A 27,360-nucleotide genomic window follows, 5' to 3' on the forward strand; every position below is an offset into this window, starting at 1 on the left:
AATCTCAGTGTCATATTCTTCTTCATTTAATTCAACATCGGAAATAATTTGAACAGGCCTGATGAAAACCTTTCTAGATTTTAACCATTTTTTCTGGTATCTTATACTTTCAGGCAAGATCCACCTGACATTAACAATATTTTTCCCCTTCTGAATCCACCTTAAATTTCTGACATTATCCCTGCATATTATACGCAGCAATCTTTTTTTAAAAAATTCTCTTAAGCAAAACTGTATTTATGTGTGATATTAAAGATATTGTTATCTATCTTTGGAATAGGGATATAAGTAGATCTCTAGTCCATAAGCCAGATAGCTGCTATCTTTCAAGATTCTTAGCATAGATGAGTGAGTGCCTCTAGTATTGTATTCATTTGTTGAAACATTTCAGTTGGTATTCTATCAATTCCTGGAGCCTTGATTTTTACCAATGCCTTCAGTGTACCCTAAACATCTTCCTTCATTATCATTGGTTCCTGATCACGTTACCTCCTGAAATGGTTGAAAATAGGCCAAACCTTTGTCATACATACATTTGAGTATTTTTTCCATCTTCACCTGACACGTTTTTCTTTGTGTAATCTTGCCTGTAGAATCCTTCATTGCTGCAACTTGAGGCTTGAATTTCTTCTTCAGTTCTTTAGCTTAAGGAATGCAGAGCAAGTTTTTCCCTTTTGCACATTTAATTATAATATTACAATACTGTATTTTGACTACTTGACCTACCCTCTGAAATCTTCTGTTCAACTCTTTTATTTTACCATTTCTTCCATATGTTTTAGCTCTTCAAAGTTCTAGAGTTTCTTCTAACATCTATTTTGGTCTTTTCTTTCTTTCGAGTCTTTTCAACAACCTTGATAGCACCCACAATTGTCTAGCCTTCAGTAATTAAAAGTTCAAGGCATCAACTCTATTCTAGTGATGGTCTCAGAATTCAGGAAGGATATACTCAAGGTGACTCCTGTAGACTTATTTTAATGTTCTCAGTTTGAAATTACCTGAGAACAACTGATTGTTCCAGAGTCAGCCTTCAGCATTATTCTGACTTGAGCTATTTTCCACAGATGTAATTAGTTTGATTCCTATGTATCTCATCCAATGAGAAACATATATATTGTTGTTAGGTCCCGTCAAATACACTACACCACATAGTGAGTCCATGAACAACAGATGAGAACCCTGCCTTATCCAGCACCATCCTCATCTTTTTCAACAAGAAAGTACATATAGTGGTGTTAGGACTTTTTGCAAATGGCTTTTATATCTGTTGCCTTAGCCCCTCAACTGCAGACACATGGTTCACCAATTGGTCAGCATCGTCAACATCATCAATAGCTGTGAGGCCAACATAAAAGAGAGAGTTGACCAGACTGTTGAGACTACAGTGAGGTGTAACTTAATGGAGCACTGGAGAAGGAGCCAGAGTTAAAAGTTTTGTTAGCAGGACGACTAAAGGAAGAAGACTGAAGAGTTTAACTGTTATGAAACAAAGCTAGATGACTGAGGAAACCAGAGGCTTCCTGCATTTGTGTTGCTGGCCTAAACCTCAACTTCCACTTGTTGACTGAGAAGCTGTCTGAACTAAATGAGGAATTTGCTGAACTATACCTAGAATATCACTGTATAATATTCTTTAGGGAGCTCTGGTGGCCTAGTGACAAGAAGCTGTACTGCAATCCCAAAGAAACATGGCTTGAGGCCACCAGCTGCTCCGTGGAAGAAGGATGGGCAATCTCCTCTTGTGCAATTAACTGCCTCTGAAAAATCCGCCAGAGGATGAGCTATGGGTCCGATCTGACTCTACAGTACACAACAACAATATTCTTCTCCTCCCCCTTCCCCAAAGTATTTCCTTAATAAACCTCACACCTGTGAGTAAAGTCTGTGAGTCAATTTGCAATGAACATCAGACCCAGTAATTAATTAGCAAAAGTAGGTGCAAGAGTGTGGAGGGCCAGGTCTGACCTTTTAGCTATCATTTTGGATACCGTGGACATTACTGATGGGGCAGGTCTTTTGTCGAGTTAACAGTGGTTGGACTTGGCCTTCCCCTTGCTGTCTACACTTGCTTCTTCTCTGCACATCTATGGCTGCCCTTTTTGTCATGGAAAGAAGTATTTCAATGAATAAGTTATCGATTTTGCAAAATGCTATCATGTCATCTCCAGTATAGTTTCCATGACCATAATGTCCAATTACCAATTCTTTATTGTTTCCAACTTTTGTATTCCAATTACCAGTAATTATGATAATTTCATGTTTGATCCATTTCAGACTGCAGATATGGCAAAATCTTCAATTTTTACTTCTTTGACATTCATGATTAGTGCATACATTTGAGTAGTAAATGTATTAAGTGATTCAACTATTATTTTGTAGAAACATGGATAAGATCCTATCACTAACAATGTTGGACTTCAGTATACACCGTGAAATGTTCTTTTGACAATGATTGCAACACCCTTCCTCCTCAATTTGTCATTTCAGGCAGACTAGGCCATATGACTGACCCAATGAAAATGGCCAACACCAGTTCATTTAAGATTCCAAGGGCCTACAAAAATTTAAAGCATTCCTTTCTTTAATTTTGTAATTCTTTACTGTGGAATAGCTCAGAATATCAGTTCTGTTTTAGGTAACAGAATTGATAACTGAGCAAGGAAACATAATTTGGATTATAAAATTCTTGCTTTAATAAAAATTCCTTAAACCGTGAAAAAAAATATTCCAAGCGCCTAGGATTTCTATCTTGAAGTATTCCATTTCATATTTTTACAACTTCCAATTTTCATAGATATATATTTAATACATTCAATTTTTTATTACTAATAGATGTCTACAGCTACTTCTTCTCATTTTAAGTCACTCCATATTATAAAAAGAAGGTTCTGAAAGGTTTTTATCCATACACATCATTAAAATTAGCTCTACTTTTAAGGAAGTTGCTCTTCCCCTTACAAAATCAGGTACCAATCAGAGCCATTCTGAGACAGAATAATTATGGGATTCTGATCCTGTCAGTTACAATAATCGTAAATACATGATAACACAATAAACTAATATGCCTTTTAATACATTCATACTTAACATCTCCCAACTGATTCTCCTAACATTTAAGTTGATAGCAACATTTTGTCTCTGGATAAATATCTAACTTTGGTCATCTGGCCTAACAAATGTGACTAAAAAAGATAACTGAAGAGCTGACCATCTTATGGCTTGTGTGAATTAATTTATCAAATCAGTGCTGCAGCTGGAATTTGTCTTCATTTTTTTAAAAAAAAATTATTAGTTTGCATACATTCATTCACATACATTATGTTCTGTATATGTACTTTGTATGCAGAAAATCATTCACATACAGTATGTTTCACACAATTATTCATGTGTTATATTTTATGTAATTACCATTGCTTTATGCCTATTATCACCCCATCTATTCAAGTCCCTACTGAGCTTTTCCTATTCCTTTACCCGCTACCTCTCCATCCACCAAACTCTACTATCCCAGTTATTTTCCCTCTTCTTTCTCTTTGCCCCCTTTTAGTTTTGAACATTTAACAAGGTGGAAAGGTCTAAACATCAGCAAACCGGATTAAGTATCTAAACATATTCAAATATGGATAGGTGGAGGATAAAGAATAGATTAATAGGCATGTTGCAAGACAAAATGCTGCACTGTGAAAAGAACTGGCAGGATCAAAATTGGAGAAATTAAGAATAAAAAGATAATGTATGCTTGGTCTGAAAAGATTATTTCAAAAGTATAAATCCCAGACAAACAGAAAAAGTGTCTTAAGAAATGTTCAAAGCAACAAACAGGAAATACTAGTAAGGACAATAGCATCTGACTCTTCAGTTTATGGATTCCTGCCACATGAATAGTGCCACAGTCCTCATTTACCCCGTGATGTGGTCAGACAAGTATTGTTGGGCTCACTGTACTGTGAAGAAACTGGCTAAGAGCATTGAAGGGTGTTGTGTAAGATGACACACTAGAAGCTGGGAGTGTTTATCACTCCCTCCCACCACATAAAACTGATTTCTGTTGATGTGCTACAGACAGTCTCAACAGGCAAAATCAACAGTAAGAATAGAATCAGCAGATAATCACGGAGCCAAGAAGAAATAAGGACTTAGAGGTTGACTAACCCTGTCAGATCCCTCCATCTATCTGCCCTCCTGAGCTTTCCCCTCAGTTCTTATCTTATCCCAGCAGACATCTTTGTTCCAGAATTATCTTCCCCTTCAGGAGAAGATTCATTTGAACATCAGCAAACCTTATTATTCATCCATCCGGACTTTGGACTCCTATAGATCAACATATCAAAGATAACTTGGCTGTTCAGCAATAACAGAACACATCTGCAAGGGCATGCTGCTGGGGGAAAAACCCTCAGGAATGCAATCAAAATGATCCCCCTTCTCTAGATGGAAGATATTCTTATTTTTGCTCAAATTATAGTTGAAAGTTCCAAAGTTAAAAGTATGTTGTATGAATCTGTGAAATTGCCAATACCCACTTTGGACCCACAGAAACTACATTTTCTATGATTCAACCCAATTCAGACACAGACATAATAAATACAGACATGTAGGCAGTGTTCTCTCTTGGCAGCAGGACTTTAATTTTCATCTTATAGCACTTCTGTATTGTTTACATTTCATATATGAATTTATATTGCTTTTGTAATAAGATAAAAGTACACATTGTTTATAATAAGTAAAGCAATAAAAAAATGGACAGGAGGTAACCTCCCAAAGAATTAGATGCAATTTCTCATTAATACAGTCCTACTAATAAATTCCCTCCTGCTCAGAAGCCAGCATATTCCGGTTTGAACACCACTGACAGGTCAGCCTAAGAAGGCTGAGCCTCTCCTAACGAGTTAAGTAACATGCATGAGCACAGTACTACAGCTAAAGGTAGTAATAATCACAGCAAAGAAACACAGATCTAACGACCGAGAACTTGGCTTCAAAGTACATTTGCTGCTAACTCTTTAGCGTACCCTCGAATGGGTCATGTTGCCAGATGATGGGCTTCTCATCAAATCAAATGCTGCTTCTGAAAGGAACAAGCCTGAGCAGAAGAACATGGATTTCATCCAAGTCCGCAGCACTGAGCAGAAACAGCAAAACAGTGAAGCCCCTCTGATCTTCAGCATTTATGAAAAAAATTTTTTGAACAGCAGGAGTGAAAACTTAAAAACATGACTGTCATGGTCTGGGCTTTTAGGGTGCTTTTAAAGCGAAAGTAAACTGAAAAATGTGAACATCTATCAGCCATGTCTTAGATCCACTTTAATTCAAATGTACTAAGCATTGAAACAGCTCAAGGCTACCTGAATGGGAAGGAGAGAAAGAATTTGGCTTCTAAGTGGATGTTCCTAAGGGAAGAGGAAGGAAAATGAAAAAATGTGCAGTTACAAAGTCCCTCAGATATCCTGCTAAGACGGAAATAAGCAAGTTATCCAGCACAGCCTACAAGAAGGAAAAAATCCATGAGGTGCCTGCTGCGTGGGTTTCTAGGTGGGAAAGAGAAGTGGGTGAGAGAGGGATTTACACCTTAAAAAGAAGCACTAACATCCTTCCCATCTTTTGTACTCTCTAAGCTGAAGTCCCTTTTTTCCTTGTCAATCTTGCTTCCAGAAGCTCAAAGTGCATTGCCTCCAACAAAGAAGTTCAACTCCTCTTCCAAGAAGATGACAAGAGCCTGGTGCAGTGCCTCACACATAAGGATGGACAAGTGGTCACTGCAGCTATTCTATGTTCAGCTAACTTTTATTGAGAAGGATGAAAGCAATAAAATCCTGCCTTACAAACACTAGGTGACACAATTATGGCCCAAACAACAACCAAAAAAAACCCCAGAATTCAAAAGGCTTAAGCCACACTTTAAATTATCTGTGAGGTTTTTGGTTTGTTTTTTTTTAATTAATCAGGCTTCCGGCATTTTGACCAAAGCCTTCTGCCAGCTTCTTCTTCTTTTTTTTTAATTTACTATTAATTTCAATGAAAATTTACAGAGACTTTGGATTTCCATTCTACCTGTGGATCTTCATAATAACTAATTTATTTTCTTTTTATTGTGATTTGAATAAGTTTACAAATCAAACTGTTTTCATCCAATCATTACTACACATTTTGCTTTATACTATTAATTAAAATTAAGTAATTATTGTGTCTAGTCAACCCCTTATTATATATTGTTTTTATTTTCATTCAACTTACTGTCGAGTCATTAATTTTTACTCCCTTCTTCCTCCCTATATTCCAGAATGATTCTACCCATGTATAAACTTTTCCTTAGCTTTTCATAGTAATAAGTCTCATAAAATAATTGGGAGCTCTGATGGCCTAGGTGCAAGAGGTTGCGCTGCAATCCTGAAGGAATGTGGTTCGAGGCCACCAGCTGATATGTGGGAGAAGGATAGGCAATCTCCTCCTGTGCCATGAACTGTCTCTGAAAACCTGCCGGAGGATCAGTTATGGATCAGTTCTGACTCTATGGTACACAACAACAACAACATATTATAATTGTCCTTTCGTGGCTGAATTATATTACTCAGCAGAATTTTCCCTGGATTCTTCCATGTTAAGCAGTGTTTCATCAATTCTGTATTCTATATTGTTCTTTAGTGTTACATAATACTCCACTGAGTGAATGTACCATAGCTTATTTGTTCATCTAATGATGGACTTTTTGGTTGTTTCCATCTCTTTGCTATTATAAATAATACTGCAATAAAAGTAAGTGTGAACATATCAGTTCGTGTTGCATCTCTTACTTCTTTAAAATTTATATACTTAGTAGTGGGATAGGGAGCTCTGGGGGCTTAGTGGTAAGAAGATGCACTACAATCCAGAAGGCTTGCAGTTCTACTCTACCAGATGCTCTGCGGGAGAAGGATGGGCAATTTCCTCCCAGGCAATTCACTGCCTCTGAAAACCTGTTGGAGGGTCAGCTATGATTTGTTTCTGACTCTCTAGCACACAACAACAACAGCAGTGGGATGGCTAGGTCAAATGGTACCTTTCAAAAAACACCAGCCTGTCTTTCATAATGATTACATTATTTTACATTCCTATTAGCAGTGTAAGAGATTTACAATCTCCCTACACAATCTCACTAGCATTTGCTTGCTAATGTTGTTGAGATAAAACGGTATTTCACTGTTCTTCTGAGAGCAAGGGAATACTATACATTTAAAATCAAGAAAGGTATGCAACAGGGCTGTATCCTTTTTCCATCCTTATTCAATCTGTGTGCTGACCAAATCATTTGAGAAGCTGGACTTATGAAGAAGATTGAGACATCAGGATCAGAAGACTCGTCAACAGCATATGATACAACCTTACTTACTAAAAATAAGGAAGACTTGAAATGCTTATTGCAAAAGATCAAAGACAATCAAAGACAGCCTTCAATACAGATTACATGTCAACATCAAAAAGACAAAAATCCTCACCACTGGGCTGATAGGCAGCATCACAACATTGTTGTTATGTCCTGTTGAATGTGACTCATAGCCACCCTCTGCACAACAGCTCTGAAGCCTGCCCTGTCCTGAGTCAATCTCATCACCTACAAAACACCTACCCTCATTACCCCAGTTACTGTATCAGTTTATCTCATCCAGGTCTTCCTTTCCTGCATTCTATCTCCACCCTTCCAAGGATAATCTCCTTTTCCCAGAACTGGTCCCTCCTGGCAACATGCCCAAAGTATCTGAGATGGAATTTCAAGATCCTTGCCTCCAATGAGCAGCTCAGTTTCACCTTCTCCAGGTAGAAGAGATATGGTATGATCAATATTCTTCTCCAGCACCACAACTCAAAGCATCAATTCTTTTTATCATCCTTAGTCACTGATGCATGGCAGGTAATTGCAAAGATCATTGTCAACGACTTAATCTTGCTTGAATCCACAATCAGCACCCTTGGTACCAGCAGTCAAGAAACCAAAAGACATAGTGCACTGGAAGTCTACTGTCAAAGGAACTTCTTTAAGTACTAAGGAATGATGTCAGCTTGAAGACTAAGCAGTGATCCTGATTCAAACCATGGTCTTTGCAGTCACTTCCTATGCATGTGAAACTTGGACTGTGAATGCCAGTAACAGAAGAAAAATCGATGCTTTTTGAGTTATGATGTTGGAGAATTATACTGAATATTCCATGGACCTCCAGAAGAACAAACAAGCGTGACTTGAAGAAAGTGCAGCCAGATTGCTCCTAAAAGCAAAGACGGTGAAGCTTCATCTCACACACTTGGGATATGTTGTTAGGAGGGGCTAGTCCTTGGAAAAGGGCTAACATGATGGGGAAGGTAAAAGGTCAAAGAGAAGAAAACTCTCGATGAGATGGCTTGACACAGTGACTACCACAATGGGTTTAAGCATGTCAGAAATGATAAGGAAAGCATAGGACAGGATAGGGTTGGGATCCACTGTTCATAGGGGTGCTATGAGTTGTACTCCACTTGAAGGCACCGAGCAGCAATAGCTAATGATCTTTTTACATCTCCCTAAAAGTTAAGGATGTTGAGTACTTCTTCACGTGTTTGTTGGCTGTCTGAATGTCTTGTTTAGTCCTATCTTCTGTCAATTTTGTAATTAGGTTGCTATGAGACTTTCGCCACTCAACATTCACCGAACAACAACAACTGGGTTGTTGTCTTTTTCTACATATTTAAGAGATGAGTCCTTGTCAGATGTGCCATGCTGAGTATTTTTTCAAGTCTGCAGGTTTTCTTTTCCTTATTCTTTTGGAGAAGTCTTTTGATGTCCACGGGAATCTAATTCCTAGGAGGTCCCAACAGTGTAACTTATCTTCTGCTGATTTTTTGCCTTATTTGATAATCTATTTATAATACAGGTTGTTGCTGTTGTTAGGTGCCATCCGGTTGACTATGACTCACAGCAACCCTATGAACAGCAGATCTGAATCATTTCTTACCCTGCACCATCCTCATCCTCTCTGTTATGCCCCCCACTGTTACACAGTCCATTGTGTCCATCCAGCTTGTTGGGTCTTCCTCCCTTTCTCTGACCTTCCACCTTTCCAACCATGAAGCCTTTTTCAAAAGATCAGTATCTCTTGACAATATGTCCAAAGTATGTGAGACAAAGTTTCATCATCCTTGCCTCTAAGGAGCACTCTGGCTACCTTTCCTCCAAGACAGACTTGTTTGTTCTTTTGGCGTTCAGTACAATTCTCCAACACCACAGCACGAAGGCATGGATTCTTCTTTTGTCATCCTTATTCTCCATCCCACCTTCAGATGCATCACAAGTAACTAAAAAGACCAATACTTGGATCAGGAGGTCTTTGGCATCAGATTTTCCCAGTGTAATACATCTTCTGAGTTTTTTACAGTTGCTACCATGGGTGTTACCATGGGTGTTGATGCAAGTAAAATGAAATCACCAACAATGTCAATCTTTTCTCCATTTGTTACAATGTTGCCTACTGGTCCAGTGGTGAGAATTCTTGTTTTCTTAATGTTGAGACATAATCCATATTGAAGGCTATTGTCTTTGATCTTTTACAGCAAATGTTTCAAGTCCTTTTCACTTGAGCAAGTAAGGGTGTGTCATCTGCATAACCTAGGTTGTTGAGGGCTCTGAAACTTGCCTCTAATTTTTCTTTGATGATCTTCATAGATTTTAGAATGAAAGGTCTTTAAACTATCTTAAGCTACTTTTTGTGTATGTGTTTGTAAAGTATGGCTCTTATTTCAATTTTCTACAAATTGATACCCACAAGTACCATTTGTTAAGGAGGCTGTATTTTCCTCATTTAATGGATTTGATCTCTTTGTCAAAAGTCCAAAGGTAGATGGGTTTACTGCTGGTTCTCCGTTCTACCCCTCGGGCCTATTTATTTATTGCTATACTGACACCACACTGCTTTGCCTAGGACAGTTGTGTTGTAGGTTTGCTATGTTTTGGTTTTGGTAGATTTTTTCCCTTCCCCTTGTACAGTAGGTTTTGAGATCAGAAAATATAAAACTTCCTACTTGTGCTTTTCTTCTTGTTCGGTAGTGCTTTGCTTAACCAGGGTCTCTTTCTCTTCCATACAAAGTTGGTGACTATTTTTTATATCTAATTAAAAAATGATGAAAGAGTCTGGGATGGCACGAAAGTATCTCTTAGACTGAATTTAGTAGAATTGACATTTTCACAATGCTAAGTTCTGAGGCGTTTTTATATGTAAATTCTGAAAAATCAACATAAGCAGCATTCATACTAGTGTAATGGTTCTATTACAACTTTATTAGCTAGAAGACATTTTACATCTTGGAATTTAAACTGTTTTTTAAAATCACAAACAACCCCAAAGGTAAGGAGTTAGCAGAATCATCATTCCTAAGTTTCAAAGCTAGAAAAGCTCCACTCGGCCTGTATCAAGGGACAGTAGTATACTCACTCTCTGGCTGGAAGACGAAATTATACACCCAGATGACCAGCAGGGTCCACAGGACGCTCCACGCAATTAGCTGCCAGGGCTCATACTGGGTGCAGTGCCCGTTTATATAATTCTTGGCTTTCCTGGAGTATACTTCCAAAATCTCAAAGTAGGGCTCAAAGGCCTTCTAGAAATAACAAAAGAAAAATAAGCAAGTCACATTCAGGAAGAGAAAGAAATTATTTTTCTTTCTTTCTACTCTCATTTTCCAAGGTCAAGGCCATACAAGATCAGACCTACCCAGGAATAATCTTATCCACTAGATCCCTCTGGCTTCTGCACGCTAGCCTGTCAAAGCTCTGTGGACTTTGACAAGATTTGTAATCTTTTGCCTATTCTGTAAAGTAAGAAGGTTGAGCTGCACCATCATTTCAGCTCTCAAACTCTTCGTACTTTCAGTATCCACTGCCTCACTTTTAATGCAAACTAGTCTTTCTCAGCATGAATGTTTCTCTCCCTCACTTATTCTGAATCTTTCCCTTCCTAAGACCTAAAGGCCTCTTGTCTATAAAGAGCTGGATGGTAAGTATATTTAGGTTTGATAAGCCATTCACCTTAGTGAATGTCCACAACATGAAACCATCATCTTTTGAGTTTTGGTTGCCTTTTACTTTTACTAACACAATCTTTAACTCATGAGCCAATACACCAACAAAGAGGTGATGATTAGAAGCACTTACTGAAAAGGCCACATTTTTTTTTTTGCTATTCTTTGCTTTAATACAGGATCCATCTGACATCAAGTCAATTGATATTTGACAAGGAAACAAAATCCATTAAATGATGCTAGCAAAATTGAGTATCTACCTGCAGAAAATGAAAACATAATTCATACCCCTACACACACACACACACACACACACACACACACACACACACACTAAATTTAAAAAATCCCTCCTTCTCTAGAAACAAACATGAAAATCCTGCCCTTTTGTTAGTCCAACTCAAAACTCCATTTTCCCTAACAAACCTCCTATTCTGCATCAAATAAAAGCATAGATTCTGCCCTGCCATTCCTACTCAGTAGGAATGAAAAGGCCACATTTGACTATAAGACTCATCAAGCTATTTGTATCCCTCACAATACCTTGTGTAAGAAGAACAAGAACGAGGGGGGAAATATCTTTAAACCTACAAACTAACCAGAATATTCCATGCATGAGAATGAATCTTTCCTTTCCTTAAGACTTTCTTGTGCCTCTAAACAGACCTTATCACAACTTGCTTTGCAGTCTGTTCATCTGTTTCTTAACTCCTTGACTGTCTGGAGCTCCTGGAGGGCAGGTCCTATTTGAATGCCCTGAATAAAGTCAGCTCATGTGGTAGCTTGTTACTCAGGCACTTGATGTAAGGCACTCTTCCTGTCAGGCACCATGAAGCAACTACGACTCTCAGCAACTCACTGCGCAGGTCTGAACCTTGCCTGCCCTACCCTGCACCATCCTCACTGTCTCTGATCTCATTCGCGGCAGCCCTTGTTACAGTCACTGTGCCAATCCATCAGGAAGGGGTCTTCTTCTCTTTTCCTGACCCTACCTTTCCCAGCTGATGTCTTTTTCCAAGGACTGGCCATTCCTGACAACATGCCCAAAGTGTGTGAGACGAAGTTTCACCATCCCTACCTCTAAGGAGCACCCTGGTTATACTTCCTCCAAGACGGACATGTTTGTTCTTTTAGTAGTCCATGGGCCACTCAAAATTCTTGTAAGTCCCTTACCCTAACCCTTATCTACCGGGAGAGGTGCATGTGTGTAAGTATGCATGTGCACGCTTGTGTAGATATGCACATGTGTGCATGCATCTTCACACACATGAATGCATACATAAACAAATAACTGAAATCTCCAGGGTAAATGCTAGATGAAATGATGTAAGTGAAACGCAAAGACAGACTACTAGGGAGGCCTATCTAACTGTACCTGTGAGGAAATGCGGGGTGATGACAGACGATAAAATTTAATCTAGCTAAAACAATTTTTAAAAGTTCTCAAGGAAGAAATAATCAGAAGTAAAATCAGGAAAAGAAAATAGCTGCACACCTGGAAAAAAAAGATAAAGTCTGGTACACTCAGTGAATGGAAACAAGTTCTAGGAGGTTACCATGGCAGCTATGTGCAGGCAGGGACCACAGCCACTCCCCACAAAGCTTAGTGCCAACAGAGAACAGAGTGCCTGACACATGATTTGTGCATAATAAACTTGGACATGGTGACAGTGACCAAGTAAACAGTGGGCATCGCAATCAGAAACCTGAGACTAATGACCAAAAAAAAAAAAAAAAAAGGGTACTGAAACACATTTTAAAAAGCAGGGAGATGGAAAGCAATCTTTTGTAAAGTAATTTATCAGTATCTATTAATATTTTAAATGTAGAGTGGATTCGTATTGGCCAAGAAATTGCATGTTGGTATCTACATATCTGAATGTGTGTACAAAATGACACGTTCATTTAGCTGTTCCTTACTCTGGTGCCCTACCTCCCACATCCTGGTGGCGCAGGCTATATATAGGGCACTGTGCTGCTAACTTAAGGGTGGCATCTCTCTGAAGGTTCAACTCTACTGGCAACTCCATGGGAGACAGATGGGCAATCTCCTCCTGTGTGATTAACAGCCTCCAAAAACCCCCTAGATGCTCAACTATAAATTGGTTCCCACTCAGTGATGATAAGTATAGTAGAATGAGTATAAAATGACAAAAAAAAATATAAATGTCCATCAGTAGGGAAAATGTTAAATAAATGACAGTAAACATGTTTTATGTTCTCATAAAACATGTATCATTAAAAAGAAGACTGAGCCACATCAACTACATGGAAAATTTCTAAGGCAAGACACTGAGTTTAAAGGAAGGAAGTAAAGAACAATAACAAAACAGAAGCATAAATTGTTATTAAACAAGAGAGGGGTTTGGGGCTTGTAATTTTTTTTTTTAAGATAATTTGAAGTGGAAAGAACATAAAGTTTAAAGACAAAATTTTTAGTTAGGAAAATTGTTGAGTCAGTCCAGGAGAGAAATAAAGGAGGTTTAACCTTACCAAACATAACTTGAGATATTAAAAAGAATATAAATATAAAAAGGAGTCCTGATTATTCAGCACTTAAGTCCACGGGGGAGAAGACCTGACAACCCACTTCTGTTGTTGTGTGTCACAGTGGATTGTGACTCACAACACAGAAACTTCCATGAGGTTGTTCTACTCTGTCCTGGAAAGGCATGGTCAGTCATAACTGACTTGACATCACACAACAACTGTACAGATTTGAAAGAAAATTTTGGAATTAACACAAGCAGGTGTTGACTGTTATAAGAAGGACTGCTTTAATAAAAAAGCCAGGTAATTTATTTGAAAAAAACAGGTAAGTAGTGTCACAAGTAGAAAAGATGAAAAAAGTGGAAGAGCTTTGGAGAAAAACATAAATGATATTTGTTTGCATTATATTTCTTTTGGATAGTCACATGCAAAATTCAGGCAGGAGCATGAAAATTTAGGAGGACAGGTGTTCAAGAAATGTTTGTTGAAAACATTTATACCCTTAGTAATCATGCCGAGATATATATGGTAATTAACATTAGGCAAGCAGTGGGTTCCCCCGAGGGCCATCCATGGAAACACAGCTTATCCATAATCCCACCGTAGCTTTTGGTCGCCATTCCCAAGAGCTCACTGTTGCTATCAACAACCTCAACCCTGCAGAGTAGCAGCAGTGCTGGTCAAGATGGAGGAAAGATCATCAAAAGCATTTCATTATTTCCACCATCACAAAGAACCTTCTCCTTGTAAAAAGCCACAGAGTTGAATATTACATAAAAAAGAATGGGATTGTTGGTGAGCTCTGGTGGCCTAGTGGCAAGAAGGTGTACTGCAATATCAGAGGTGCACAGTTCAAATCCACCAGATTCTCTGCTGGAGAAGGAGGAACAATCTCCTCTTGTATCAGTCATATCTGACTTGATAGTACACACACACACACACACACACACACAATGATAAAATTTAAAAAAAAAAAGAATGGAATTGTCAGAAGGAAAACTGAACAGATGAGTTTTTTCTCTGAAGTTCTTGTTGTCAAAGAGTTGATTCTGACTCAGGAATCCTATAGGATGGGATGGAACAACTCCAAAGTTTCTTCAAATGGTATTGGTTACTGATACACCCACCAAAAAAGGTTATCAACATCAAAAGGGAACTGTAATATTTATCAACTCTTCACAGAACTGAACAACAACAAAAAACCAATAAAGAATCAGTAAATAGAAATTCATTTGATTTTTTAAAAGTCTTATTATTAAGACATTCCTTCCTCACTGATACTTGTAAAAGTACATTAAGTAAGATTATATTTTCTTGGTAATTGCCATGATAAGAAGATAATGGGAGTCCCTGAACACAAAAAACTTTAGAAGGAAGTTTCTTTTCATATTCTCTTATTATTAAGGACAAAAATGATACTGGATTTAATAGATCCTAGCAAGCTTTTTTAGTAGACATTCAGGGCCACAGAAATTAAGCCTTCTGGTTTCTCCAGCACCAGGTTACTGCAAACAACCTCAGCTCATTCCCTGCAGATAAAACACCACACAGCACTGCCAACCCACTGCATTATTGGGCTCTGTGGGGTAATGCATCTTATCTCCTTGGGAAAAAAGGATAAGGCAGGCCCTTGGGGGCCTTAAAAAACAGAGCAAACCCCAGGTCGGGCTCTGATGCAACATCCAACCCTTGAGAAGCATAGACTCTAAGAGCTGAACGGAACCCCAGAGAGCAAGCCTAGCATTCTCCCTCTACAAGCAGAGGGTCCCAAGTCAAATGGTCAAGTCTAACCTTAAGATGAGAAACTATGCCTTTTGACTTTCAAGTCTAGATACTCCATGTCCATTGGCAGAGAAGCAGTTAACACATAATAGTCTTTGGGCATCTTAAGAGCATTCTTTTCACAGTCTTTATGTTCTTGGCAGACTCTACCCTAGCTACACAGTGCACTTCATAACAAACAAAAACGATGCAGCTAGGTCATAACCACAGAAAAACACTGAGTTGGAAATGTCACAAGAACTTATATAATTATATTAACGAACTTAAATCTTTTTGCTTAAGCAATACATATTTTTATCCATACACGCTTGCATACATATTTGAAGAACTTAAACATCTATTTATTTCAAATCAATCTACATATCTGACCCATTTGGAAGTATAAGAACTATTAATGGTCACTTTTAAAGTCTATTCATTCATTCTGCAACTCCTAGCAAATATATCACCAATATGTGTTCCCAAATAAGCACAAGACTAAGATATTCATTCGTGTGTGTGTGTGTCTAGCCTTTCTTAGCACAACAGGGTTGTTGTAAGTTCTTACAAGTAAAGTATGTCTTCTTTCATATTCATTATAAAATTGGAAATGTATTTTTCCAGAGGGGGAAAAATCCTCTTAAACCAATGATTGTATATATAATGGCAATAAGGAAAATTATAAACTAATAAGTAAATTAACCAGTTTTTCATCTTCATGTCTGGTCCAATCAAATCTATTGACTTAGGTTTTTGCTGATGTCCAAAAGACATGCCAACCATACTTAATACCTTGCTCCTGATTAGGCAATAAATAGCTCCTCGCACTTAAGGGAGCTTAGCTGCTCAAGTTCCTCAGGGACAGACAGCCAACTCTTTCAGCCCCCAAAACACTTCACGGGAGCAAGACACTCTCCCAAATGTAATACGATAGCAACTTCTGTTTGCAAATGTTAGTCTGGGGCAATCTGTAAATTCTGCAGATTTAGGGCAGATTTGGACCAGTGATTTCTAAACTTTCCAAATGACTCACAGACATATGTTTTATCACATAATCTGGCACACAAAGAAACACAGATACAAAACTCAAAGTTTAAAAATCACTCCCCAATGAATGAATAAAAATCCAATATCTCTATGTTTATTAAAATTAATAAAAAAGAAAAAATAATAAAAAAATAAAAATAAATGAATCTGAAAAAAAATCACTCCTAATCTGACTACCTGTGGCACATTTACGTTTCCTTCCCATGTATACCTTTCTATTAAAAAAAAATTAATGTAATGAAAATACATATATATACACACATGCATATATACATTTGCCAGTTTAACAATTCTTACGTGTACACTGTTTCTCTTCCTTCTTTTCTTAAAGTTTGGCCCACCAAATGGATTCTGTGTCCTTGTGAATGAATCATGTTCTTCAGTTTCAAGGCCAATGCCTTAGGTTAATTTCACTCCTGACTTCCTGTGGTTGTGCAATGCAGTTCAAGTGGAAGACACCACGATACCACCTTTGTTTTTCATTCCGTCCAACCTCAGTGATTTTATTTACACTTTATTCTTTTGGTAATTGTGTTAGGTCAGGACTATGGTCTGGTGGAGTAACAAAGCCCAGTCATGAGTTACTTCCCCGTGAGTCTTCTGAGTCTTCGCTCTCTCAAATAAACTGAAATCTACCACTTCCCCAATCACTTCAAAAGAAAAAGATTTTTTTAAGAAACCTTCCCGTGGTGGCATTACTCACAGTGTACTCTCCCCAAAGAGAAACCTGCTTTGAGAACTGATGCTCTTCTGGATCAAGTTCTAAGTGGGTAGTGAGAGATCTTTTTCTCCCCTCTAGTAAACATCTTAATTATCAATGTATGCCAAAAGAAAGATTCTACAAATAAATGTTTTAAAAACCAAATGCAACCTGGCAGATATGTCTAGTCCTGGGAGCTAATGCAAATAAATAGTAGCAATCCTTTCTGTTAGTCAACAGATAGCTAGCCATCTGTATTTGTTTAATCTTCTTATCCAAAATTCTTTCCATTCGACCAGCAGGGTGCATCAACATCGCTGTAGAAGCCTTTTCTGAACACCCTCCCCAGTGAGTCAGTGAAAACGAATGGAGTTCAGCAAAGCTTGAGAGGCTGCCCTTGCTATCAGTATTGCTGAGGAATGACCACTTCCCTATAATGTGTTCCTGTCTCTTTTATAAAAGGGATCCAATCTACAAGCAGAGCAGCCGTCCATCTCTCAGCGGGGAGAGCAAAGGTTTCCACATGACTTCTTGGGAAGTATTAAAGCCAGGGCCCTTCCCACTCCAATTCACATTTAGCAGGGCATGGAAAAAAGAGAAATTAAATGCCCCTGGCTAGGATGTATTCTGTGGCCATTTACTAATAAAATAAAAATCTTGCACTCAGTAACTGCAGAGAAGAACTTAAAAGTAGGTGTTCCTTTCCCTTCACTCTCGTCAGCAGCCTTGTGGGGGCGCAGAGTAAGCACTGGGATGCTAACCAAAAGATCAACAGATTGAACCCAGCAGCTGCTTGAGGGAGAAAGGTGAGCAGGCTCTGCTCATGATTTCGAGCCTGTGAAAGCTGATGGATGGTCACCAGATGTCAAAACCAATGCAGTGCTATGGCTTTGGTGCTTCATGGTTATCAATTCTCTTTACCGCTAATATAACTGCACTATTCAAAACAATTTTTCCCCCCAGAAGAGCTAGAAATGCAAGCTTTCAACAAGCAGGATATACTACTGAGAAAAAGAAAAACCTGTTTGTGTCATTTCACTTACTGCCTTAAATGTATTAACATCGAATGACGTTCCAAGAACTAAGACTCAAGTTAGGGAGTAAAATTAAAATACAGAAAAGGCTCAAACAGCCCATTAAAAAATAATAAATAAAAGGAAGCAAAGGTACCAGAAGTTTACTTATATCACTTTCTGTGGAACTTCAAAGTGTGAGAGAAACATGTAAGAAAATGCTGCTGTTTTTAGAACCTCAAAAAGCATTACGGTTTTCAGGAAAAACAAAACAAAACACAAAACAGATCAACAAGCCCAAAGAGAAAACTCCCCTGGGTTGTTAAAGAAGAAGAAAGAATTGAGCAACAGAGCCAAATGACCATTCCAAGCCACCACCAGTGATTGTGATAGAGAAATGTCTGAAGACTGTGACTCATCTCTTATGAGGACATAAATAGCCGACCACACTTTCTCAAAATCCCATTATGTGAGTCAAGAGATGCAGTATCTGAGTAGTTCATCTCAAAAACATCTCCCACAGAAATGCAAAGGAAGCCTGGTCTCCTAAATGATGGGACAGAAAAGCGATGTTTCCAGGTCAGTATAATAGCACTCCTGGAAAAACCGGGACTTGCAACTTAACAAAGCTGATGGCTTTAAACACTATTGGATGGCCATTTTTTTTATTATTATTATTATTAAATTTTATTAGTTTTAATGAACATTCACAGGGATTCTGGGCTTTCACTCCTTCATTGTCACACCATTCTCTCCACCCTCCTCCCCAGTTTGCTCTTCTTCCCTGCCATCCGAATGTCTGTTTTAATTGTCCAATTGCCACAGTGCTTGTCAAAGTCAGTTCTGATTAATCTCCTTTGTCAGTGTGTCCTTTGCCATTCCCTATCACTCCTCCCTGAGAGAGACTTCACCCTGATTCATAAGGAAAAAGGGATGGCGTATTCTCTTAGCTACTTCCTGCTGAAAAGGGACGCTGTGGGTTTCAGGGTGAAGATCTTCTCTCACTACTCTAAAGGGCCCCTTTGGCAGTAGGAAACACATAGACTATTATGGAGATTGATTTTGGAATTTAGATGCACTCTTATTGATTGTGCTTGGCTGTACATGTTCATATCCTTGAAGATGTATCATGGGGGTGTTGCAACCTAGAAGACACAAATTTGACTAACAAGTTATAAGTACATGAGTCAAAAATTATGGAAAAGTAAAAGAAAAGATTCTTTCATTGTTTTACAAACCCTCCCCCAGGTCCCCTCCACCATGTAGCCCTCGCTCTAGACTCCTGTGATGACAGAAATACCTAGTCACATATCTCTTTTAAACAGTTTTCTCCCTCCTCTGTTTCAGTGCAGTATACATTATTGAACCCATCTTACTCAGTCTCTCCCCAACCCCGAGGTTAGTCGCATTCTACAACAGCGACATCATGTAATATTTGTCCTTTTGTGACTGGGATATTTCACTCAGCATAATGTTCTCCAGAGTCAACCATTTTGAATAATATTGTATGAGTTCCTTGTTTTTTAATGCAGCATAGTATTCCATTGTGCGAATATACCACAGCTTCTCTAGCCATTCGTTTGTTGATGGGCACTTAGGTTGTTTCCAACTCCTTGCTATTGTGAACAAAGCTGCAATAAACATGGGTGTGCATATATCTGCTTGGATGTCAGGGATGGCCATTTTTTTACTTGTGAGCAAGATGAGACTTTATGGGAAGACGAATGACGCATATTGTCAACCAGCAGTTCCAAGTACCACTCTTCGTCTGCATCAGAGCTTCAGTCCTCAAGCACCTGGTTTGTGGGAAGCTGTGATCCACCAGAGAAGCCCTATGTCCTGAATCTTGAAATAAGGCTGAGATCCTGGTATTGTCTTGTCTTGTGGCTGAGTCAGGGTCCCATGATGAGACCTACACCCCAACCACCACATAAGCCAGGTAACTGAAACCTCAAGACCAATCCCATAACCTTTTTAAGCCTGATCAATGAATTGATCCCAACCATCATCCTTTCCCCACTTGTCCAGTCCTGCCTGTGATGGTGAGAACTGAACAGCCATCGGCCAACATCTTGTGATCACTTCATGAACACCAGGACTGCGACTCCCCTGGCCACGTCCTTTATACAGGCTGACCGCTTCCTTCTTTCTGATGACAGTCTTTGTTCTGTTTAAGAGTCTCTGCAGAGTCTGTCTGAACCTCTTCTCTAATACACTCCTCAAACACATCAAACAAGGCACTAAAACCAAACTCAATCCCTTCAAATTCATTCCACCTCGTGGCAACCCCCTATGTTAGAGAGCAGAACTGCTCCAGAGGGTCCCATCGGCTGTAGTCTTTACATGAGAGGGCTCTGATGGCACAGGCCACAGTGAGCATCTAACCCAAAGGCTGCTCATTTCCAGTGCTCTGAATCCCACAGGAGCCCCTGGGGAGAAAAATGGGCAGTTTCTTCACATTACCATTTACATCCTTGAAAGGTTAATGGATGGTCACTAGGAGTTGAGACCAAACCAAATAAGTGAGTTTCAGTTGGAGATGACTGTAATCTTAATGGATGCAAATTCCTAAGGCATTTCTCTGTAGAACTGCTGGATAGATCCAAACACCAACTCTTTACCTTAGCTGCTGCTACATGCCAGTGACTCAAATAGAGCTCCTGGTGACCCTATGAACAACAGACCTTAACCCTATCATGCACCATCTTTATCATCCCTGCCGCACTTGAGCCCATCTCTGTGTCCATCCATCTCGTTAAGGATCATCCTCTCTCGCGCGGCCCCTCCACCTTTTCTGAGCATGAGGTCCCTTTTCAAGAAATAGCTCCCCCTAACAATATGCCCAAAGTATGTGAGACAAAGCTTCACCCTCCACGCCTCTAAGGGGCACTCTGGCTGCACCTTCTCCAAGACGTATCTGTTCATTCTCTTGGCAGTCCATGGGATGGATATTCAGCGCTCTTCTCCAATCCCACAGCTCAAAAGCATCGATTCTTCTAGTTGAGTGCAAAACTAGTAGAAACTTTAACTCAGTGCCACTGAGCTAGAACCAACTCAACTGAATCTCCAGTGGGTTTTCAGAGGTAGTAAATCACAAGGGATGAAACTGCCCATCTTTCTCCCTTGAGGCAGATAGTAGATTTGAACAACCAGCCTTTGGGTGGCAGTGCAACTCTCTATTCACTAGGCCACCAGAGCTCCCTAAAAACAGTAGCTGTTGTTGTTGTGTGCCACTGAGTCAGAACAGACCCATAGCTGACCCTCCAGTGAGTTTTCAGAGGCAATTAATCACACAGGAGGAGACTGCCCATCTGTCTCCCGCAAAGCTGTTGGTGGATTCAAACGACGTGCCTTTGAGATTACAGTGCAGCTTCTTAACACTAGTATTGTTGTTGTTGTTGTTTGGTGCCATCGAGTTGTAGACAACCCACAGCGACCCTATGAACAAATAGCCTGAGCACTGTTTGTATATAGAGTTTCCGGAGGCAAACCATTTGGGAAGTGGATGCCGCTCCTGCTTCCAGGCAAAAGACATGCTAGGAGATGTAAAAGAGGCTTTTTAAACCTCTAAGCACAATAAAAATGCCTGAAATTAAATCCAGGTGCTTGCTACTTTGAGCAAAATTAGCTAAGTTTTTTCACACAGTTTCTGGACTCTATCTGATAAAGCACCTACAAGGAACGAGGAAAATGTTTCCTCTGCAATCAAGTTAGGATGTGGAAGGAAAGCATTTCAAGCAGTAAAAGTTTTGAAGCAAATATATGGGTATAAAACAGCCTGAAGATCTATTCCATTCATTAGCTATGTTATGTTTGCCAGGCAATCAAATAGGTTTCATTTAAGCAAGTAGTTTCTAGAGAAAGAGGCTTCTCCTTAATATCCCCACCAGCTCCAACTCCAAGGAATGCTTCACAACCGGCTAGACATTTTTATTAGCAATTCTCAAAGTATACATTGTAAGCATTTTGAGATTAGCATTGTAAACGTTGTTGTTGTTGTTATGTGCCCTCCAGTCCATTGCGACTCATAGCAACCCTATGTACAACAGCCCTAAACTCTGCTCTGTCCTGTGCCAATCGCACTGTTTCTGACACTCCCATCCCGATCACCCCAGTCACTGAATCAATCCATCTCATAGAGGGCCTTCCCCTCCTGCGCTGTCCCTCCACCCTCCCAAGCATGATGTCCTTCTCCAAGGACCGGTCTCTCCTCACAACATGTCCAAAGTATGTTAGACAGAGCCTCAGAATCCTTGCCTCCAAGGAGCCACCCCGTTTAACTCTTTCCAGGATGAATCTGTTTGTTTTCCTAGCAGTCCATGGTACTCTCAATACTCTTCTCCAGCACCACAGCTCAAAGGCATCAATTCTCCTATCCTCCATGGTCATTGTCCAACTCTCTGATGTATAACATTGTAGCCTACTTAATTAAATATATCTCAGTCTTCAACTAAAAGTCTTTTTCCATTTCTTTAACTCTCCCTTTTGTGACCTCTGTCAATGATTTTCTTGTAAACCCTCTGCTCCTTACTCTATTGTACTCACCCAGGACCCACTCCATCTGGGTGCATTTGCAATTCTCTATCCAGAAAGCTCTCTAATGCTGAATAAATTATCTGAATCTTCATTTAAGATCTGAGTGATTTTTAATCAGTAAAATAATCTCCACCTACACAAAGCAGGTAAAAAGTCGGGGGAAAGGGCACCTGCAGACGGCATGCTGCCAAACATGTTCTGAAGCCCCAGAGTCACTTAACTCAAAATCAAATCAGCAGCCAATGAGCTGATTCCTGCAGGTCACAGAGCAGAGCTGCATTCCACAGCGTGGCCGAGGTGGCTTCCTCTCAGAGAGCACACTCCCAGGCTCTCTTTCTGAGGCATCTCTGAGTAGATCTGAAGCATCAGCTTCTGGGTTAGCAGCCCAGTGCTCAACAGTCTGCACCACCCAGAGGCTCTTCAGCTGTTTACTGTTTGGATGCACGAAAGTTATCTTTACAAGAACAAAAGACCACCACTGGCATTCTGACCCCTTATACTGTAAGACTAGAAAGGAGGATTTCACCTAGGAGGAAGTTGAGACCTCCCTCAGCCTAACACAACCAAGAAGGAAATGATCCAGGCTTCTCCCTTCCCATGCTTACCTCACTGATGGGACTTTCTGCTTCGGTCACTGAGGTTACTAAAGGCTTCCGCCTTGCTCTCTTGGCTGCTGTTGTTGTTGTGTATGAGTAAGGAACTGACCCAGAGCTGAGCCTCCAGTGGGTTTACAAAGGTATAAATTACAGGTAAGGAGATTGCTCATCTTTCCCCCAGGAGCAACTGGGGCTTTTAGAGAAAAGTTTTTTACCACCAGGCCACCAGAGCTCCCTGCTTTTAGAAAATGGAAAACAGAAATGTATGCTGAGACATATAACCTAAGAAGTTGCACAGGACACTTCTTTGGAAATTTCTAACACATAATTCAAATCAAAAGTTTTCCTGGAAAATCTGTCTGCATAATTTAGTCACCAAGGAGAATCATTTTAAAAGTAGAGTAAATTGCTAAAAGATAAATTTGAAACTCAACTCTGGACTTTTTGATAATCTGCTTAAGGAAAAGTGCTAGCTGTCAATGAAAAATTGTTGAGGACATCCCTCTGGGTTGTCTGGTTCTGTGGAAGTTACAGTACAACTGTCATGGCTGCGAGACTGTTGTTATGTGCTATCAGGTCGCTTGCGACTCATAGTGACCCTATGTACAACAGCCCTAACTAAACTCTGCTCTGTCCTGTGCCAATCACACTGTCTCTGACACTCCCATAAGCTTCTCTTATAAAGCATGCAAATCTTCAGTCTTCACCTATAAAACATCCAGGCTGGCAGGCACAAGCTCAAATGATCCCTCTGCCATTTGCATATTCATTTCACTATTTCTGATCTATGTATGTGTCTGTTTTTTGTATTGTATTTTTAAGCCAGTTATAAAATCTGCCCAGTTTCCATATTATGAGTAAAAGAAAACCTTTAACAGGTCTTTGTTTTTGTATTTGTATGAGCTATGACTGGACCCTTTTGGAAAAATTCTCTCATATAAAAGCTAGAGGTGGTCTCACTCACATGCAAAATTTCTTGTGAATACAAATTTTTACAAATAATTAAAAAAGGTTCTGAGTTTTGAAAAGGCCAAGTATTGTGGTCCATATTGCCCAAGTTATTATACCTCATTGTAAAAGGAATCATAGACACAGACTCAGTGTTATGAACGGTCCTGTTAAACACAAAAATAAACTCAAGGGCCCTGTGTATGTTTATCTCACTGTTAGGGCTTAGATTCTGTCCCATTCCCCCACCCTCCACCCCAAGAAATGCATTTACTTGGGAAGGCTCAGATTTGCAGAGTCTAGGATGTAACATGGCAGTCATTCATGATTTCCCATGGTATGACTAACCCATCAGCTGCAAAAGAATTAAGGGTAAAACGGAAAACCCTCAATCCCCTCAGCCTTGATCAAATATAAGAGGAGTTTCCTTGAGATGTAACCCGAAACATCTTTTCCTACAACAAGAGATGAAAGGAGAGCAAAGGAGATCGAGATGGAGGTTGGTAGTAGCAGCACCAAGAAGGAAGTTGTCCTTAGGAGCTGTCAAGCCACCTACTTCTATATGAACAAGGAGTCTGGACCCTGCCCTATCCTGCACCACCCTCATCCCTTCTGAAACGCTTGAGCTCATTGGTAGTCACTGCATGGATCCATCTGATAAGGCTTTTTACCTCTCTTTCTCTGACTCTCCACCTTTCCCAGCATGATGTCTTTTTCCAAGAACAGGCCCCTCTTGAAAACATGCTCAAAATATGTGAGATGAAGTTTCACCAACCTTGCCTCTAAAGCAGCACCCTGTGGCACTTCCTCTTAGAGCCAGGAGTAAAAAGCTTGCTTCTGGAACCAGGTTCCTTATGAAACTCCTAGATCAAGCAAAAGACTGATGTCAAGAAATGTGTTGCTCTCTAGAAAATACCAGGCCTACAGACACTGAAACACCAACAAAGGGAGAAAGTCTCTCCCGAGAGCTTGTACTCTGAATTTGAACTTACAGCCTCTTACCCTGGGAGAGGATACACTTCCATTTGCTAAAGCTGTCTACTGGAAACGATCAATATTTGTTCCCATTCCAAAGAAAGGTGACCCAACAGAGTGTGGAAATTATTGAATAATATCATATGCAAGCAAGATTCTGCTGAAAATTATCCAAAAATGTTTGGAGCAGTATGTCAACAGAGAACACCCAGATGTGCAGAAGAGGTCATGGTACTAGGGATATTATAGCTAATGTTAGATGGATCTTGGCAGAAAGCAGAGAATACCAGAAAAATGTCTATCTGTGCCTCATTGACTATGCAAAGGGTTTGGCTGTCTGGATGACAACAAGCTATGGCTGACTCTGAGAAGAATGGGAATGTGAAACCTATACTTGGACCAAGAGGCAGTCCTCAGAACAGAGCAAGGAGACACTACACTGTTCAAAATCAAGAAGAGGGTCTGTCAGGGATGTATTTTGTCTCCATACCTTTTCAATCTGTATGCAGAACAGATCATCCGAGACGCTGGACTGTATGAGGAGGACTGTGGCATCAAGACTGAAGAGTCATCAAACAACCTGTGTTATGCAGACAACACAACCCTGCTTGCTGAAAATGAGGAAGACCTGAAGTGCTTGCTGCAGAAGGTCAAGGACTGCAGCCTCCTATATGGACTGAAGCTCAACATCAAGAAAACAAAGATTCTCACCACTGGGCCAACTGGCAGCATCAGTGTGGATGGTGAAGAGATTGAGATAGTTAACAGTTTTAGTTTACTTGGTTCCACAATCAGCACTATTGGTAATAGCAGCCAGGAAATCAAAAGACAAACTGAATTGGGAAAGTCAAGAGTACTGAAGAGCAACAACATCAGGCTGGAGACTAAGGTGCGCCTGATCCGGGCTATAGTCTTCACAATTACATGCTATGCATCGGAGAGTTGGACTGTGAATAGGGATGATAGAAAGAGAATTGATGCCTTTGAGCTGTGGTGCTGGAGAAGAGTGTTGAATATACCATGGACTGCTAGAAGAACAAACAAGTTTGTCCTGGAGAGGGTGAAGCCAGAAAGCTCCTTGGAGTCCAGGATTTTGAGGCTTTATCTGACATACTTTGGGCATGTTGCAAGGAGATCCCTGGAGAGGGACATCATGTTTGGGAGATTGGAGGGACGGCGCAGGACAGGAAGACCCTCGATGAGACGAATTGATTCTGTGAGTGGAGTGGTGGGAATGAGTGTGTTTGAGATGGTGAGGTTAGCACAGGATAGAACAGAGTTTAGAGCTCTTGTACATGGGGTCACTATGAGTCGCAAGCGACTCGATGGCACATAAGAACAACAACATTGTTTTTGTTGTGTGTCATCCATTCAGAATCGACTCTTAGCTGACTGTCCAGCAGGTTTTCAGAGAGAGTAAATCAAACAGGACGAGACTGCCCATTTTTCTCCCATTGAGCAACTGGTAGATTTGGAGACTGCCCATTTTTCTCCCATTAAGCAACTGGTAGATTTGAACCACTTGCCTTTGGGTTGGCAGCACAACTACTTATCACTAAGCCATTTCAGTAAATACAAAATAGAAATCTAAGGGAGCTCTGGTGGCCTAGTGGCAAGAAGCTGCGCAGCAATCCTGCAGGTGCACTGTTTGTATCTACGAGATACTCCACTGTAGAAGGAAGGGCAATTTCCTCCTCTGCCAGTTGGATCTGATTCGATGGCACACAATATGTTAAAACAAACAAACAAAAAAAAAAGAGAAGAAATTAAAAAAAAAATAGGGATCCAATTAGATGTAGTAATTTGGTAAAACTCTCGAGAAATCTCCTGTCACAAAATAGAATGAAGTGGGTACTGATTTATGCTGGAATAAAGATGAACCTTGAGGGACATTCATCTGACTAGAGGAAGACAATCAAAAAGACCACATATTGAAAGGTTCTGCTTATCTGAAATACTGAGAACAGATAACCATATGGAGACAGAAAGTAGGCTGGTGATTGCTTAGGGCTGAGTGGCCAAGGGGAATGAGGAAGTGAGTGCTAAACAGGAGGGTGCTTTTATTTTCTAAGTTCTTTTATATCTTTTTTTTTAAATTTCAGTAAAGTTTACAAATGGGCTTTTATACAAATATTTAAAGACATTTTGTTTTATAATATTAATCATCAATGACCAATATAATTACTTCACTATGATGGTATGCATAGGAATCAGATCGATTACATCTGTGGAAAGAACCCCTGGAGAAGCTCAATATCAGCTGTGAAAACTAGGC

General features: G+C 39.8%; 1 protein-coding gene across 1 annotated transcript in view; it reads right to left on the bottom strand.

The window, feature by feature from the left end:
- SGPL1 (sphingosine-1-phosphate lyase 1) overlaps positions 1-27,360 on the bottom strand; it is a 95,258-nt gene that overhangs the window by 50,965 nt on the left and 16,933 nt on the right. Inside the window, exon 2 of the mRNA XM_006889039.1 lies at positions 10,434-10,599. Within this exon, the coding sequence (XP_006889101.1) occupies positions 10,434-10,599 (166 nt within the window). The remainder of the gene's footprint in view (positions 1-10,433; positions 10,600-27,360) is intronic.

The sequence above is a fragment of the Elephantulus edwardii genome, unplaced genomic scaffold (genome assembly GCF_000299155.1).
Source record: "Elephantulus edwardii isolate Elephantulus edwardi_28Jun2011 unplaced genomic scaffold, EleEdw1.0 scaffold00074, whole genome shotgun sequence".
In the NCBI taxonomy this organism is placed as follows: domain Eukaryota; kingdom Metazoa; phylum Chordata; class Mammalia; order Macroscelidea; family Macroscelididae; genus Elephantulus; species Elephantulus edwardii.